Genomic DNA, 16,853 nt, shown 5'->3' with positions numbered 1-16,853 from the left:
CCTGCCCTCCCTCCTCACCCCCGGGGACTGAGCATTCATACCACACTGGGGACCAGGACACATCTTTATTGCTGTTAGAAAAGGTTGGTTACAAGTTTCCTGGACGTGGAGAGGGACACGATCCCTAAATCCAAGGGAACCAGAAAATTTATAGTATCAAACAGAGGAAAGCGGAGGCAGGACAGAGCTGGGCTTAAGATCAGAACATTTTCTTCCTGCTCATTACCCGAGCCCAGAGTTCTTGCCCCAGCTTCAACTGCCAAGATACCACCCTTCACCCCAAGATCCTCCTAAGCTACCACAATTCAACAAAGGTGCAGGTGCAGAACTTCAGGGTGGGAGTGGGGTGCAGGGAAGCAGGGGCTGTGCCCCAGCCCAGTGCCCTCTGCTCACCCTGAGGTACCCAGTGCCTGTCCCTCTGCCAGCTGTACCTCCCGGGGAGGGGCCTGGACACGTCAGGCTGCAGCAGCGGCCACTCTGATCAGCACCAGGTCCTGAGCTGGGGGCCCCTCCTCAGTCCACCACCGCCGAGCTGGCCATGGTGTTCACACCACAGGCCCCAGACCCGCGATGCAAGTAGTAGTAACCCTGGGGGAGAGGGGGAGCTGGTGAGGGCACCAGGGTAGGATGGCAGCTGGGGGGCCAGAGGCCAAGCCGGCAAGACTCACCTTCTCACCCCAGTCAGTGCCCCAGCTGTTCTTGATGGCCCAGAAGGGAACGTCAGAGCCTGGGGTGCAGTGCAGAGCACAAGGATCAGGGCCCTTAATTCTCCAGGCAGAGCCTTAATCACTTTGCACCTTCAAATACTTGCACTGGGCCTACTGTATGACGAGGACTAGGAAAAGAACAGAAAGCAAGGGGCCCACCTACCAGCCTCAGGGAGAAGCCCTGGGGCAGGGAGGAAGCACCCACCCACCCGTCTCTTGCAGGTCATCAATATTTACCCTCCTGGCCGGGCGCGGTGGCTCAAGCCTGTAATCCCAGCACTTCGGGAGGCCGAGACGGGTGGATCACGAGGTCAGGAGATCGAGACCATCTTGGCTAACCCGGTGAAACCCCGTCTCTACTAAAAAATACAAAAAACTAGCCGGGCGAGGTGGCGGGCGCCTGTAGTCCCAGCTACTTGGGAGGCTGAGGCAGGAGAATGACGTAAACCCGGGAGGCGGAGCTTACAGTGAGCTGAGATCGCGCCACTGCACTCCAGCCTGGGCGACAGAACGAGACTCCGTCTCAAAAAAAAAAAAAAAAAAAAAATTTACCCTCCTACAGCTCAGCTTCCCTTCCACAGACAGGACAGATGATGCCCGCGTGGCCATGGCCCAGGCAGCGGGTAAGGACAGGGTTCCTAGGCATTCCCCCTATTTCCCCTCTAGAGGACTTGAGATGCCTGTGGCCTGGCTGGATGCAGGATAGGCAGCGGAACTCACGGTTGCCATAGCCCACAAGCAACACCGCATGGTCGATGAGCCAAGGGCTGCAGAGGGGCCGGAGAGGGCGGGAGATCCCATGGCGGTAAAACTGGAGGTGGAAAAGGAGTAGGGGATCAACTCCAAGATGAGGTCGGGGAGGTCAACAAGAGATGGGACAGGGGCAGTGGGGCTAGGGCCTCACCTGCATGCCAAAGGCATTGATGGCCACGGAGATTGGGCCTTTCTTGGCCAGCCAGGCCGCCAGCTCTGAGATGGGAAAGGGTGGCATCAGTGGGTACCCAGGCCCTGGCCCCACCTTGCCTCACCTCACCCCGCCCCTCACTCACTCTGCTCATTCTGGCTCAGCTCCACGGAGTCATTGATGTAGACCTTGGCCTTCTCTGCTGAGAAGTTGCAGGCCTGCATGTGGCCCCGGTAGCTGTAGTCATCCTCTGTCTCCAGCCCTCCTGGGGAACGGTGTGGGTGAGTACAGAAGGGCGGGCTCCCATTTGCCATTCACAGCCAGAAGTGGACTAAGCCCCCTACATGAGGTTTCACATTCCTCGTCCACCCCAGGCCACAGGCCATCCCCCCTGAGGAATGTCTTCATTCTAGAAATGACACATCTGAGGCTGGGAGAGATGGGGAGGAGGGACCAGCACCCAGCAAGAAAAGTGGCAGAGACAGAACTCAGCTCCAACTTCTGACTCCTCACCAAGGGCTCGTCCCAGCAGTCTTTCACCCAGGCTGGAGTACAGTGGCACAAACATGCCTCACTGTAGCCTCAACCTCCTGGGCTCAAGCAATCCTCCTGCCTCAGCCTCCCAAGTAGCTGAGACTATAGATGCAAGCCACCATGCCTGGCTAATGTCTTTAATTTTTTGTAGAGATGGGGTCATGCTATGTTGCCCAACCTGGTCCTGAACTTCTGGTCTTAAGTGATCTTCCCACGTTGGCCTCCCAAAGTGTTGGAATTACATGCATGAGCCACCACACCTGGCTGGGTCAGCATTAAGACTTCAACTTAGCTCTGTGTGACTCTCACGCTCACATCTCCCCCCATCATAAAGTATCTTCTTGCAGAGGGAGAAGTGGCTCCAGTTGCCCCTCCTGACCCCGTTAATGCATACCCAAATTCTTTATGGCCGAGTAGGCGTTGGAGGGCAAGCCGCCCATGCAGGCCTTGTCCATCTTGTCACAGTCCAAGAGCTCTAGGAGACAGAAGGCTGGTCCCAAGAAGCCCTCCTGAGGGGCTAGGCTGGGGACAGAGTGGTAGAGCGAGATGCTCACCCTGTTCAGAGAGGGAGAGTAGGGTCCCCTGGTTCAGAAACCACTGGCCCTCCACGTTGCCTGTGACTGAGAAGGCCCAGCAGGAGCCACACATGCCCTACAAGAGATGGGTGGAGTCAGAGCTGGATCCCTTCACCAGCCCCAGTGCAGTGCCCATGTCCCACCCTCACTTCTAGGGGTCCAACCTGGTCCTTGACTTTTGTGACAGCCCCCTTACTCCTCCAGTCCCATTCAGGTGGGGCGAGGTCACCCACAGACTTGGCTTGCTTCATCTTGTTGCCAGGCTCTTCTCTCAGGAGGGGATTCAGGTAGATGGTACGGAACTCCTCCTCTGCAAGTAAAGGTGGGCAGGGCATGGGGAGAAAAGTGTTCTAAGCCAGACCTGGCCAGAGGCCTTGCAAGCAAGGTCCTATCTCTTCCTGGCTCCATGAGGACTCTGGCCACTATCCCTACCTGTGAGATCACTGAACTTGGTGACTCCATACTGAGCTGTGCCACGGTCCAAGGCCTGGATCTTCTGTGCTCGCACCATGTTATTGACAAAGACGGACAGGCGCCACCGGGCTTCTGAGGACCAAAGAGCAGAAGAGGAGGGGCTTGACCCCAGGCAGATAAAAGGAGGGGCAACTGGGGCTAGCTGGCAGGGGTTTCCCCGCAGAGTAGGTAGGGGTGGGGGCCAGACATGCAAGTGATGGAGTGGGAGGTCTGATCAACTTTTGGGGCCAAACTGAAGTGATGACTTCCCAGGTGCAAAAGCAGTAAATGGGGTCTTAAGGACACTACCCACAAGAGGTGGTGGGGAAAGGCCATGTTGTCAAGGACTCTCCAGCACAAAAAATCCGGCCTCTGCCCCATCCCACCCTGCCCAGAGTGATGGAGACGCATGGCTTTCTTTTTTTTTTTTGAGACCGAGTTTTCACTCGTCACCCGTGCTGGAGTGTAATGGCGCAATCTTGGCTCACTGCAACCTCCGCCTCCTGGGTTTAAGCGATTTTCCTGCCTCAGCCTCCCGAGTAGCTGGTATACAGGCATGCGCCACCACGCCCGGCTAATTTTTGTACTTTTTTTTTTTGGTAGAGATGGGGTTTCACCATGTTGGCCAGGCTGGTCTTGAACTCCAGACCTCAGGTGATTTGCCCGCCTCAGCCTCCCAAAGTACTGCAATTACAGACATGAGCCACCGCACCCGGCCAAAACCCATGGCTTCTGAGCGGGAAGATAAGGTGGGAGAAGGGACCAGGTACTCAGGGTAGCTGCCCAGTCTAGCAAGGCTTAGGGAGAACTCAGGAATTACGGGGTCCTTGAACAGCTGCACTGCCTCTTGTCTTTCTCCTCCCCCACACCAAGGTGCCAAGTTGGGGGGAAAGTCCTGTTCTGATAGAAACAGGTATAGCCAAGGCTGGGTCCTCACCTTCCTTTGACTCATATGTCCGGTTATACGTAATGACAAAGTTCTTGAAGATTGAAGCCATCTTCACAGGCAAGTCCTGGATAGGTAGACCAGTCTTTAGGCTAACCAGGGAAACCCACTCCAGAGGGAAGGGAGGAGAAGGGCGATGAGGCAGTGGCTGGCTCCCCAAGCTACGGGATCCTCACCTGGGGCAGGGGATCCTCATTCAACAGGGAAAGGACTGAGCTGAAAGTCTCATTTCTGCTGTCTGGATGGGGTTGGGACAGAGAAGAAATCATGGCTGAGCCCTGAGTGAAGGCTGACTTGGGCTCCCCAGCAGCCTTGGGCTCTCCCAGCACCTGGAACCTTGGTGTCCACCGGGCCACAGTCCTTCCGCAGCAGCACGTGTTTTCCAAGTTCATCCAGAACTTCGAAGCTGCAGAGCTGGAGGGAGAGGAAGAAGCTGCTCTGGGGGCCTGGATCTGGATCTGGGGAGCAAGATCTGGGCAAGATGGAGCTGGAGGCTCTTCAGGTGAGGGCCACCCCTAAGGCAATCACCCCATCACAGTGGACAGCTGCACCAGGACATCCTCCCCTTCAGAGCATCCTGGTTTCTGGCCCTCGGGGCCTGGGAAGTGGCTCGAGGTGGGGCATCAGCTGCATCAGATTCCTGCGTCTTGACCTAACTCGTCATAATCTAACTGCTGCCTTACTCAGCCAGGGGCCGGGGAATCCCAAGAGCCTCATCACTCACCAGGGTTTTCTTGGACGCGGGGAGCCGGCACACCATGGGATCGTTGCAGGGTGGCTCCTCCAGGGTCGCCTCCAGGGAGTACAGCGAACCCTGGCCCGCCTGTTGAGAGGGGCAGGTGAGGCGGGCACGGTCGGCCCTGCATGGCGCCCACGGCCCCGCCCGTGCGGTGCTGCCTGTTCCCCACCACCAGAGATCGGTTCGTCCAGCGGGCAGGCCCCATCCCAAGGTTAGGTCAAAGTTCCTATCCCTCGGACCCGGGCCCGGCGCCCCCGCCCCCGGCGCGTTCTCACCCGGCGGCCGCGGCCGCGCACAAGGCCCAGCACGGCCCGCGTCCCCGCAGCCCGGCCGCGATTGAACATGTCCAGCGCGAAGCGGGTGGGCGCCAGCAGCTCCGGGGACGGCGGCCCCCAGGCCTGAAAGCTGGCGGCTTGGGGCTGGGCGGGGGCGGCCACTGCGCCCGGGAGCAGCCCCAGCAACGACAGCAGCTGCAGCCAGGGCGCCATGGCGAGGGCAAAGCCGGCTGCCCGGACGCGCGGACCCAACAGACGCGCCACCGACCGACCGGGTACAGAGCCAGCTGCAAGCCGGGCCTGAGTCCTCCCTCCCGCGGGGCGACCGCGCGCCGACCAATGGGCGCTGGCTTGGGGCGCCTGCGCGCTCTCTTGTTTACAGGAGGCACGTGGGGCGCGCGGGGCAGGGAGAGCAGGAGGCTGCTGGCCTGAGGCTAAAGCTAGTCAGTAACCTCTATCACTTGCGTGTTATAGGTCACGCTTGTTACATGACATGCCAGCTCCTTTTATTCGGAGTAGCAATCTCTGAAGTAGGTGCTATCCCCATCGTACTGTGGAGGAACCGAGGCTTGGAGAGATTAAATGGCGTGGCCGGGCTCTGTGACTCACGCCTGTAAATCCCAGCACTTTAAGAGGCCAAGGGGGTGGATCACCTGAGGTCAGGAGTTGGGGACCAGCCTGGCACACGTGGTGAAACCCCGTCTCTACTAAAAACACAAAAATTAGCTGGGCGTGGTGGTGGGCACCTGTAGTCCCCAGCTACTCGGAAGGCTGAGGCAGGAGAATGGCGTGAACCCGGAAGGCGGAGCTTACAGTGAGCCTAGATGGTGCCACTGCTCTCCAACCTGGCCAACAGGGCGAGACACCGTCTCAAAAACAAACAAACAAACAGAAAAGATGGAGACCCACCAGCCTGACCAACATACTAAACCCCATCTCTATTCAAAATACAAAAATTAGCTGAGTGTGGTGGCAGGCGCTTGTAATCCCAGCTACTCAGGAGGCTGAGGCGGGAGAATCACTTGAACCCAGGAGGCGGAGGTTGCAGTGAGCCAAGTTCGCACCACTGCACTCCAGCCTGAGCGACAGAGCAAGACTCCGTCTCATAAATAAATAAATAAGATGGAGACACAGCTGGGCGTGGTGGTCCACGCCCATAATCCCAGCACTTTGGGAGGCTGAGGTAGGTGAATCACTTGAGGTCAGGAGTTCGAGATCAGCCTGGCCAACAGGGTGAAACCCTGTCTCTACTAAAAATACAAAATTAGCCGGGCACGGTGGCTCACGCCTGTAATTCCAGCACTTTGGGAGGCGGAGGCGGGCAGATCACGAGGTCAGGAGATGGAAACCATCCTGGCTAACACGGTGAAACCCCGTCTCTACTACAAAATACAAAAAATTAGCCGGGCATGGTGGCAGGCACCTGTAGTCCCAGCTACTCGGGAGACTGAGGCAGAATGGCGTGAACCCGAGAGGCGGAGCTTGCAGTGAGCGGAGATCACCCTACTGTACTCCAGCCTGGGCGGCAGAGCAAGACTCCGTCTCAAAAAAAAAAAAGAAATGGAGACCCACCAGCCTGACCAACATACTGAAACCCCATCTCTATTCAAAATATAAACATTTTCTGGGTGTGGGCCCAGAGCGGTAGCTCACGCCTGTAATCCCTGCACTTTGGGAGGCTGGGGCAGGTGGATCACGAAGTCAGGAGATCGAGACCATCCTGGCTAACACGGTGAAACCCTGTCTCTACTAAAAATACAAAAAATTAGCCGGGCGTGGTGGCGGGTGCCTGTAGTCCCAGCTACTCTGGAGGCTGAGGCAGGAGAATGGCGTGAACCCGGGAGGCGGAGCTTGCAGTGAGATCGCGCCACTGCACTCAACCTTGGGCGACAGAGCGAGACTCTGTCTCAAAAAAAAAAAAAAATTGCTGGGTGTGGTGGCGGTTGCTTGGAATCCCAGCTACTCAGGAGGCTGAGACAGGAGAATTGCTTGAACCCAAGAGGGGAAAGTTGCAGTGAGCCGAGATCACACCATTGCACTCAAGCCTGGGCAACAAGAGCGAAACTTCATCTCAAAAAAAAACAAAACAAAACAAAACAAAAAGCTGAGATGCAGACACTAAAGCACACACAGGTATGGGTTGGTGGTTGCTGGGAATCAGAACAGAGATAATGATGACTCAGGAGAAAGAGAGCAGGCTTGAAGGAGCAAAGAGCTGGAGGAGGTGAGTGGTGGTGTATTAGTTAACTACTCCTGTGTAAAACACTACCACAAGCCTGTGCAGTGACTCGCGCCTGTAATCCCAGTACTTTGGGAGACCAAGGTGGGAGTATCGCTTGAGCCCAGGAGTTTGAGACCAGCCTGGGCAACATGGCAAAACCCCCTCTGTACAAAAAATACAAAAAGTGATGGCATGCACCTGTAGTCTGAGCTACTCAGGGGGCTGAGGCAGGAGGATCACTAGAGCCTGTGAGGTCGAGGCTACAGTGAGCCATGATTGCACCGCTGAGCTCTAGCCTGAGAGATAGGGTGAGATCCTGTTAAAAAAAAAAAAAAAAAAAACCAACAACAACAACAACAACAACAAAAACTATTACCTATTACCCGCAAAATTAGTGGCTTAAAACAATGCATGGCCGGGCACCATGGCTCATGCCTGTAATCCCAGCACTTTGGGAGGCCGAGGTAGGTGGATTGCTTGAGCTCATGAGTTCAAGACCAGCCTGGGCAACAGTGAAACCCCATCTCTACAAAAAATGCAAAAATTAGCCAGGTGTGGTGGTATGTGCCTGTGGCCCCAGCTACTCAGGAGGCTGAGGTAGGAGGATGGCTCAAGCCCAGGAGGCAGAGCTTGCAGTAAGCTGAGATTGAGATCGAACCACTGTACTCCAGCCTGGCGGATAGAGCCAGACCTTGCCTAAAAAAAAAAAAAAAAAAAAAAAAAAAAAAAAAAAAAAAAAAATTTCTTACATCTGTCTCAGTGGGTCACGAGTCGGCTTACTTGGGTCCTCTGCAGGGCAGCACTCAGAGCTGGCCAGGCCTGCAGTCTCCTCTGAGGTTCAGGTGGGGAAAGAGTACGTGTAGCATTCAGCCCCTGTGGCTATCAGAGTGGTCCTCAGTCACTTGCAAGCAAGGCTGCCCTCAGTTCCTTGACACGTGAGCCCCCCAGCAAGGACACTTGCTTGCTGAAAGCCAGAAAGGGAGAGAGAGGCTACCACAATCTTTTTCTCTCTTTTTTTTTTTTTTCCGAGATGGAGTCTTGCTCTGTCTCCCAGGCTGGAGTAAAATGGTGTGATCTCCACTAACTGCAGCCTCCGCCTCCCGGGTTCAAGCAATTCTCCTGCCTCAGCCTCCCAAGTAGCTGGGAGTATAGGCACATTCCACCATGCCTGGCTAATTTTTTGTATTTTTAGTAGAGATGGGGTTTCACCATGCTGGCCAGGCTGGTCTCAAACTCCTGACCTCGTGATCCGCCCACATCAATCTCCCAAAGTGCTGGGATTACAGGCATGAGCCACCGCGCCTGGCCCCACAATCTTATATAACATAATCACATCCACGTAATCACATAGATCCACCACCTCTGTTCTATCCTGTTGGCTAGATGCAAGTCACAGTCCCACCCACACTTAAGGAGAGGGAATTACACCAGGGTGTGAATATTAGGTGGTGGGAATCACAGCGGCTGTCTTAGCGCCTGTCTACCACAGGCATTCCCCAGAAGAGTACCTAGTACACACAAATATTAACAGCAGCAATAATAATGGCTAATGTTTTATGTGCACTCACTACCTGTGAGGCACTCAGAGTCCTCAGCATGTGTGTTATCAGCTCATGTAACCCCACACAGCCCTGTGAGATAGTTGTGATGCATGTGAGGAAACAAAAGCAAAAGGAGATTCAGTAATTTGTCCAGAAATTGGTGAATGCTGGAAGCAGAGTTTGAATCCAGTTCTTTTTTTTTTTTTTTTTTTTTTTTTTTTTTTTTTTTTGAGACAGGCTCTCACTCTGTTGCCCTGGCTGGAGTCCAATGGCACCATCTCAGCTCACTGTAGCCTCCACCTCCCAGGTTTAAGTGATTCTCCTGCCTCAGCCTCCCGAGTAGCCGGGATTACAGGCATGTGCCACCATACTCAGCTAATTTTTGTATTTTTAGTAGAGATGGGATTTCACAATATTGGCTAGGCTGTTCTCGAATTCCTGGCCTCAAGTGATCCTCCCGTCTTTGCCTTCCAAAGTGCTGGGATTACAGGCATGAGCCAGCGCACCTGGCTAACTTAGATGAATATCCAGTTATAAGACCTATAAAGACTCGCTTCTCAAACTGGCCTCTACAGACCCCTGAGTGCATGGAAGCGTGCCATTGAAAGCCAGAGGACAGGCCGGGCGCGGTGGCTCAAGCCTGTAATCCCAGCACTTTGGGAGGCCGAGACGGGCGGATCACGAGGTCAGGAGATCAAGACCATCCTGGCTAACACGGTGAAACCCCGTCTCTACTAAAAAAAAATACAAAAAAAGTAGCCGGGCGAGGTGGCAGGCGCCTGTAGTCCCAGCTACTCGGGAGGCTGAGGCAGGAGAATGGCCTGAACCCAGGAGGCCTCGGAGCTTGCAGTGAGCTGAGATCCGGCCACTGCACTCCAGCCTGGGGGACAGAGCAAGACTCCGTCTAACGGGCGGATCACGAGGTCGGGAGATCGAGACCATCCTGGCTAACACAGTGAAACCCCGTCTCTACTAAAAAATACAAAAAACTAGCCGGGCGAGGTGGCGGGCGCCTATAGTCCCAGCTACTCGGGAGGCTGAGACAGGAGAATGGCGTAGACCCGGGAGGCGGAGCTTGCAGTGAGCTGAGATCCGGCCACTGCACTCCAGCCTGGGCAACAGAGCGAGACTCCGTCTCCAAAAAAAAAAAAAAAAAAAAGAAAGCCAGAGGACAGACGGCACTGTTTCTCCAAGTACACCCAATGGACTGAATAAATCAGTCACCCAGTCACCAGGGAGTAGTTGACAATGCATAGTCTGCACATCTGCTTCAGTAGGCCTAGATCAGGAGCTTAGAATATGCTGGGGAAGCTTAGGAACACCTGTTTGAAAAGTCTGCAGCAGGCTGTAGTGGTGGCTCATACCTGCAATGCCAGCACTTTGGGAGGCCGAGGTGAGTGGATCACTTGAGGTCAGGAGTTCAAGATCAGCCTGGCCAACATTGCAAAACCCCGTCTCTACTAAAAATACAAAAATTAGCTGGTGTGGTGGTAGACACCTGTAATCCCAGCTACTTGGGAGGCTGAGGCAGGAGAATCGCTTGCACCCTGGAGGTGGAGGTTGCAGTGAGCCAAATCTGTACCATTGCACTCCAGCCTGGGCAACAACAGTGAAACTCTATCTCAAAAAAAAAAAAAAAAAAAAACAGCCCGGGCGCGGTGGCTCACGCCTGTAATCCCAGCACTTTGGGAGGCTGAAGCAGGAGGATCACAAGGTCAGGAGATCGAGACCATCCTGGCTAACAAGGTGAAACCCCGTCTCTACTAAAAATACAAAAATTAGCTGGGCGTGGTGGCTGGCGTAATTTTTACAAGAGAGTGGAGGGCCCAGCAAGCTCAGTCGGTAGAGCATGAGACTCTTACATTCGAGTAAAGTTTATTTTTAATTTATTTTTGTCTTTCTCTTTTTTTTTTTTTTTAAATGGAGTCTCGCTAATTCACTCCATTCTCCTGCCTCAGCCTCCTGAGTAGCTGGGACTACAGGTGTCTGCCACCACGCCCGGCTAATTTTTTGTAATTTTTTAGTAGAAACAGGGTTTCACCGTATTAGCCAAGATGGTCTTGATCTCCTGACCTTGTGATTCGCCCACCTCGGCCTGCCAAAGTGCTGGAATTACAGGCGTGAGCCACCGTGCCCAGCTTTTTTTTTTTCTTTTTAAAGAAAGGGTCTCTCCAAGCACAGTGGCTCATGCCTGTAATCCCAGCACTTTGGGAGGCCGAGGCAGGCAGATCACCTGAGGTCAGGAGTTCGAGTCCAGCCTGGCCAACATGGCAAACCCTGTCTCTACTAAAAATACAAAAATTAGCCAGGGGTGGTGGCATGCGCCTGTAGCCCCAGCTACTCAGAAAGCTGAGGCAGGAAAATCACTTGAACCCAGGAGGCAGAGGTTGCAGTGGCCAAGATTGTGCCACTGCACTCCAGCCTGGGAGACCGAGCAAGACTTTGTCTCAAAAAGGAAAAAAAAGTTGCCAGGCATGGCGGTGGGTGCCTCTAGTCCCAGCTACTTCGGAGGCTGAGGCAGGAGGATTGCTTGAGCCCACGAGTCCAACCTAGGCAACACAAAGAAATCTGCATCTCTATTAAATAAAAAATTTAAAAAGAGGGTAAAATCACAGCCTTTGGAGTCAGATTGACCAGCCTGGGTTCTAACTATGGTTCTGCCTCTTCGAATTGACTATGTGACCATGAGCAAGTTACTTTGTTTTTGGAGCCTTTTTGTAGAAATAGAAAGAGCACCTGGGCCGGGCGCGGTGGCTCAAGCCTGTAATCCCAGCACTTTGGGAGGCCGAGACGGGTGGATCACAAGGTCAGGAGATCGAGACCATCCTGGCTAACCCGGTGAAACCCCGTCTCTACTAAAAAATACAAAAAACTAGCCGGGCGAGGTGGCGGGCGCCTGTAGTCCCAGCTACTCGGGAGGCTGAGGCAGGAGAATGGCGTGAACCCGGGAGGCGGAGCTTGCAGTGAGCTGAGATCCGGCCACTGCACTCCAGCCTGGGGGACAGAGCGAGACCCCCGTCTCAAAAAAAAAAAAAAAAAAAAGAAAGAAAGAAAGAGCACCTGGGCCGGGCGCGGTGGCTCAAGCCTGTAATCCCAGCACTTTGGGAGGCCGAGGCGGGCGGATCACGAGGTCAGCAGATCGAGACCATCCTGGCTGACACGGTGAAACCCCGTCTCTACTAAAAAATACAAAAAACTAGCCGGGCGAGGTGGCGGGCGCCTGTAGTCCCAGCTACTGGGGAGGCTGAGGCAGGAGAATTGCGTGAACCCGGGAGGCGGAGCCTGCAGTGAGCTGAGATCCGGCCACTGCACTCCAGTCTGGGCGGCAGAGCGAGACTCCGTCTCAAAAAAAAAAAAAAAAAAGAAAGAGCACCTGGCCTGATCGGACTCTTCTGATCTTTAGTAGACATGAGCCAGGCATGCTGGACACCCTGCAGCATTTGGGACAGTCCTGCAAAACAGATCATTATTCCATGTCCTGCACAACTTTCTAATGTCCTACGAGTTATTTACACGAGTGGAAAACCTGTTTATAGTTATGAGCTGAAAACCCTAACTCAGTTATGTAAACACATTACATTATATACAGTTTTAGCTTATACTGACTTTTCCAGGAATGTGGCTAAATGTTAATCAAAGGAAGAATTTTCCTTACATGAGTTCAGATCTTTACAAGGAGTCATTCACCATTCACAAAATCATGTCTCTGAAGTTAACATGCCTGTATTAGTCTGAATTTAAGAGTGGTCCAGGGCCAGGCTCACACCTGTAATCACAGCTGCTTGGGAGGCCAAAGTGGGAGGATCACTTGAGGCCAAGAGTTCAAGACCAGCCTGGCAACATGAGATTCCATCTGAAAAAAAAAAAAAAAAAAAAAAAAAAAAAGAAGGAAAGAAGAAAAGCAAACAAACAAAAAAGAGAACAGTCCCACTTCACAATGACCATTTCAGATGTCTTCTGAAATCTCAGTGTGATCCTGACCAAGGTTGTGCACATGGAAATGTAGATTTCTTTTTTTTTTTTTCTTGAGATGAAGTCTTGTTCTGTCACTCAGGCTGGAGTGCAGAGGTGCGATCTCCACTTGCTGCAGCCCTCTGGAGTTCAACTGATTCTCCTGCCTCAGACTCCCTAGTGGCTGGGATTACAGGTGCACAGCATCACCACACATGGCTAATTTTTGTATTTTTAGTAGAGACGGTGTTTCACCAGGCTGGTCTGGAACTCTCCACCTCAAGTGATCCACCTGCCTCAACTTCCCAAAATGCTGGGATTACAGGCGTGAGCCACTGCGACCGGCCAAGATTTCACTATTATATTATTATTATTATTATTTATGATTACTATTTTAGTAGAGAGTTTTGCCATGTTGCCCAGGCAGGTTTCCAACTGCTGGACTCAAGCGACAAACTGCCTCGGTCTCCCAAAGTGCTGGGATTACAGGCACGCCCGGCCTATGTCTTTTTTTTTTTTTTTTTTTTTTTTTTTAAGACAGAGTCTCGCTCTGTCGCCCAGACTGGAGTGCAGTGGCTGGATCTCGGCTCACTGCAAGCTCCGCCTCCCGGGTTCACGCCATTCTCCTGCCTCAGCCTCCCCAGTAGATGAGGCGACAGGCGTCCCCCACCACGCCTGGCTAATTTTTTGTATTTTTTAGTAGAGACAGGGTTTCACCGTGTTAGCCAGGATGGTCTCGATCTCTTGACCTCCTGATTCGCCCGCCTCGGCCTCCCAAAGTGATGGGATTACAGGCGTAAGCCACCGCGCCCGGAGGCCTACGTCTTTCTTTTGAGGCCACCCCTTCTTCCCACCTCTAAGCGTTCCAGAATCCACAATGATTTATTCGTCCGAAAGAGCAGGGGAGTGAGGGGGTCTGGTTTCTTAGGGTGCTGGCGGAGCAACTGCAGTCGGCGGTCTACGGCGGTCATGACTATCGACACACGGTGGCGCTGTTGAGGCTCGGTCCTGTGCATTCCAAGAGCCCTGGAAGAAGTTGCAGGGTTCTCACCTCCCACGCAGCCGCTGCACTCCGAAGCACAACCAGTGAGTCAGGGAGGCAGGGCCAGAAAGGAGTTTGGCATCACTGGATAAAAATCAGCCTTAATTTACATCCCCTACGTGCGGCTAAATGTTAAAATGGAGAGATCTGGGCCCTAGGCTTCACACCACCTACATAGCATCAACGCCTGGATGTCAAACTTAGCCAGAGCTGCGTATTGTTTTCATCCTCACCCGTCCTCAGGAATCTCCCATGCCAGCATATGGCATCACTATTCTCCCAGCTCTTCAGTCCAGAGAACTGGAAGTGTCGTTGATTCTTCCCTTGCCTTCATGCCGCACGTCTAGCCCATCTCCAAGTGCCGTGGAATCTGTCCACTTCTCCCCATTCCCGCAGCCGCTCCTCATGACCAAGCCCTCACCATTGCTTGCCTGACTGAATCCACTCCTGCCTCCAATAAGCTCCTCTGCAGGCCACAGCTGGAGGGACCTCCTTAAACAGAAACCATCCGGGCACGGTGGCTCACGCCTGTAATCCCAGCACTTTGGGAGGTCGAGGCAGGTGGATCACCTGAGGTCAGGAGTTCAAGACCAGCCTGCCAACATGGTGAAACCCTATCCCTACGAAAAATACAAAAATTAACTAGGCATGGTGGCGCACATCTGTAATCCCAACTACTGGGGCGGCTGAGGCAGGAGAATTGCTTGAACCCAGGAAGCAGAGGTTGCAGTGAGGGGAGATCCTGCCACTCCACTCCAGCCTAAACAACAGAGCAAAATTCTGACTCAAAAACAACAACAACAACTGCCAGGCGCGATGACTCATGCCTGAAATCCCAGCACTTCGGGAGGCCGAGGCAGGCGGATCATGAGGTCAGGAGTTTGAGACCAGCCTGGCCAACATAGTGAAACCCTGTCTCTATTAAAAATACAAAAAATTGGCCAGGCGTGGTGGCTCAAGCCTGCAATCCCAGCACTTTGGGAGGCCGAGACTGGCGGATCACGAGGTCAGGAGATCGAGACCATCCTGGCTAACACAGTGAAACCCCATCTCTACTAAAAAATACAAAAAACTAGCCGGGCAAGGTGGCGGGTGCCTGTAGTCCCAGCTACTCGGGAGGCTGAGGCAGGAGAATGGCATAAACCCGGGAGGCAGAGCTTGCAGTGAGCTGAGATCCAGCCACTGCACTCCAGCCTGGGCAACAGAGCGAGACTCTGTCTCAAAAAAAAAAAAAAAAAAAAAAAAAAATTAGCTGGGCGTGGTGGTGGGCACCTGTAATCCTGGCTACTTGGGAGGCTGAGGCAGGAGAATTGCTTGAAGCCGGGAGACAGAAGTTGCAGTGAGCTGAGATCATGCCACTGCACTCCAGCCTAGGCGACAGAGCGAGACTCCATCTCAAAAAAAAAAAAAAATTACAATATCATATTACTTAAGATGAGATAAAGGTGAATTTGATCAGGTATGATAAGGTTGGGGCTCCCAAGAGGGAGTAAGGTCAACAAGGGTGAAAAAATGGCACGACTTAGTCCTTAGTTGGTTTGCCCTAATATTTGTAGAATGGATGGATGGATGGATGGGCATACGAATGGATAGAAGAATGGACATTCTGGGCCACAGGCTGGAGTGCAGTGGCACAATCTCGGTTCACTGCAACCTCTGCCTCCCAGGTTCAAGAGATTCTCCTGCCTCAGCCTCCCGAGTAGCTGGGACTACAGGAGAATGCCACCATGTGTGGCTAATTTTTTGTGTTTTTAGTAGAGACAGTATTTCACTGTGTTAGCCAGGATGGTGTTGATCTCCTGACCTCGTGATCCGCTGGCCTCAGCCTCCCAAAGTGCTGTGATTAATAGTTGTGAGCTGGCCGGGCGCGGTGGCTCAAGCCTGTAATCCCAGCACTTTGGGAGGCCGAGACGGGCGGATCACGAGGTCAGGAGATCGAGACCATCCTGGCTAACACGGTGAAACCCCGTCTCTACTAAAAAATACAAAAAACTAGCTGGGCGAGGTGGCGGGCACCTGTAGTCCCAGCTACTCGGGAGGCTGAGGCAGGAGAATGGCGTAAACCCGGGAGGCGGAGCTTGCAGTGAGCTGAGATCTGGCCACTGCACTCCAGCCTGGGCAACAGAGCGAGACTCCGTCTCCAAAAAAAAAAAACAGTTGTGAGCCACCATGCCCGGCCATGGGCCTCCTGTTTTCAGACCAGACTTCTTTCCTGGACTGAATTCATCTCAGGGGCTGTCCCTCAGCCTTGCGTGGGCAGCTCTGATCCACCTCCAGATCTTTCTGCTGAATCACGTCAAGAGTTAGATTAGGATACTGACTTTCCCCACCTCCACCCCCACCCCTAAAGGCCCCAGGGCCGCATACACAAATAGATTCACATCCTCTCCTCACTACTTTCTTTGCCAAGATCTCAGGCTATAGCACTTTAGAGCTTTCCAAAAGCTTCCCGTTACACCCTAATCCCAGAATGACCTCTAACTCACCTCACCTTTGCATAACTCAGAGGAAGTATTCAACAACAATCATAATAATATTCAGCCAGTGCTTGCTTTGGGCTCAGTGCTAAATCCTTCTCAGGAATTATCTTTTCATTTAAAAAGTTCATCTTAGGTGGTCTGAGGCCTGCAGACCTAGGAGGGTATGACATCTTAACAATTAAATCCCTGCCTTAACGAGCTGGCAGATCGTCATTTGGAGGTTTGTTCAGATTTACGTATACTGATTTAAAACATGAAACTAGACGCATGCCTGGACTAACACCGCCATCTGTGGGGTGGGGGTGGGGAACAAGTATGGAAGCCTGTGATGCAAGAGCTGCAAGAAATCTGTTTGGGCCAGGTGTAGGGGGCCCATGCCTGTAATCCCAGCACTCTGGGAGGCCGAGGCGGGTGAATCACAAGATGAGGAGATCGAGACCAACCCCGTCTCTACTAAAAATACAAAAACTTAGTCGGCGTGGTGG

At 53.2% G+C, this 16,853-nt stretch overlaps 2 protein-coding genes across 2 annotated transcripts in view; both read right to left on the bottom strand.

The window, feature by feature from the left end:
• The window catches only part of MRPL11 (mitochondrial ribosomal protein L11), a 242,991-nt gene that overhangs the window by 137,073 nt on the left and 89,065 nt on the right, over nucleotides 1-16,853 (bottom strand). The window lies entirely within an intron of this gene.
• The window catches only part of CTSF (cathepsin F), a 105,866-nt gene continuing 89,058 nt past the window's right edge, over nucleotides 46-16,853 (bottom strand). The window contains 14 exon segments of the mRNA XM_050756712.1: nucleotides 46-588; nucleotides 669-727; nucleotides 1,428-1,518; nucleotides 1,612-1,676; nucleotides 1,757-1,876; nucleotides 2,540-2,620; nucleotides 2,700-2,796; nucleotides 2,885-3,030; nucleotides 3,153-3,266; nucleotides 4,111-4,186; nucleotides 4,296-4,445; nucleotides 4,447-4,533; nucleotides 4,844-4,942; nucleotides 5,134-5,373. Coding sequence (XP_050612669.1) covers nucleotides 514-588; nucleotides 669-727; nucleotides 1,428-1,518; nucleotides 1,612-1,676; nucleotides 1,757-1,876; nucleotides 2,540-2,620; nucleotides 2,700-2,796; nucleotides 2,885-3,030; nucleotides 3,153-3,266; nucleotides 4,111-4,186; nucleotides 4,296-4,445; nucleotides 4,447-4,533; nucleotides 4,844-4,942; nucleotides 5,134-5,346 — 1,473 coding nt within the window. The 5' untranslated portion in view covers nucleotides 5,347-5,373 and the 3' untranslated portion in view covers nucleotides 46-513.

Source organism: Macaca thibetana, chromosome 14, assembly GCF_024542745.1.
Source record: "Macaca thibetana thibetana isolate TM-01 chromosome 14, ASM2454274v1, whole genome shotgun sequence".
Lineage (NCBI taxonomy): Eukaryota > Metazoa > Chordata > Mammalia > Primates > Cercopithecidae > Macaca > Macaca thibetana.
This window is presented reverse-complemented; position numbering and strand designations above follow the sequence as displayed.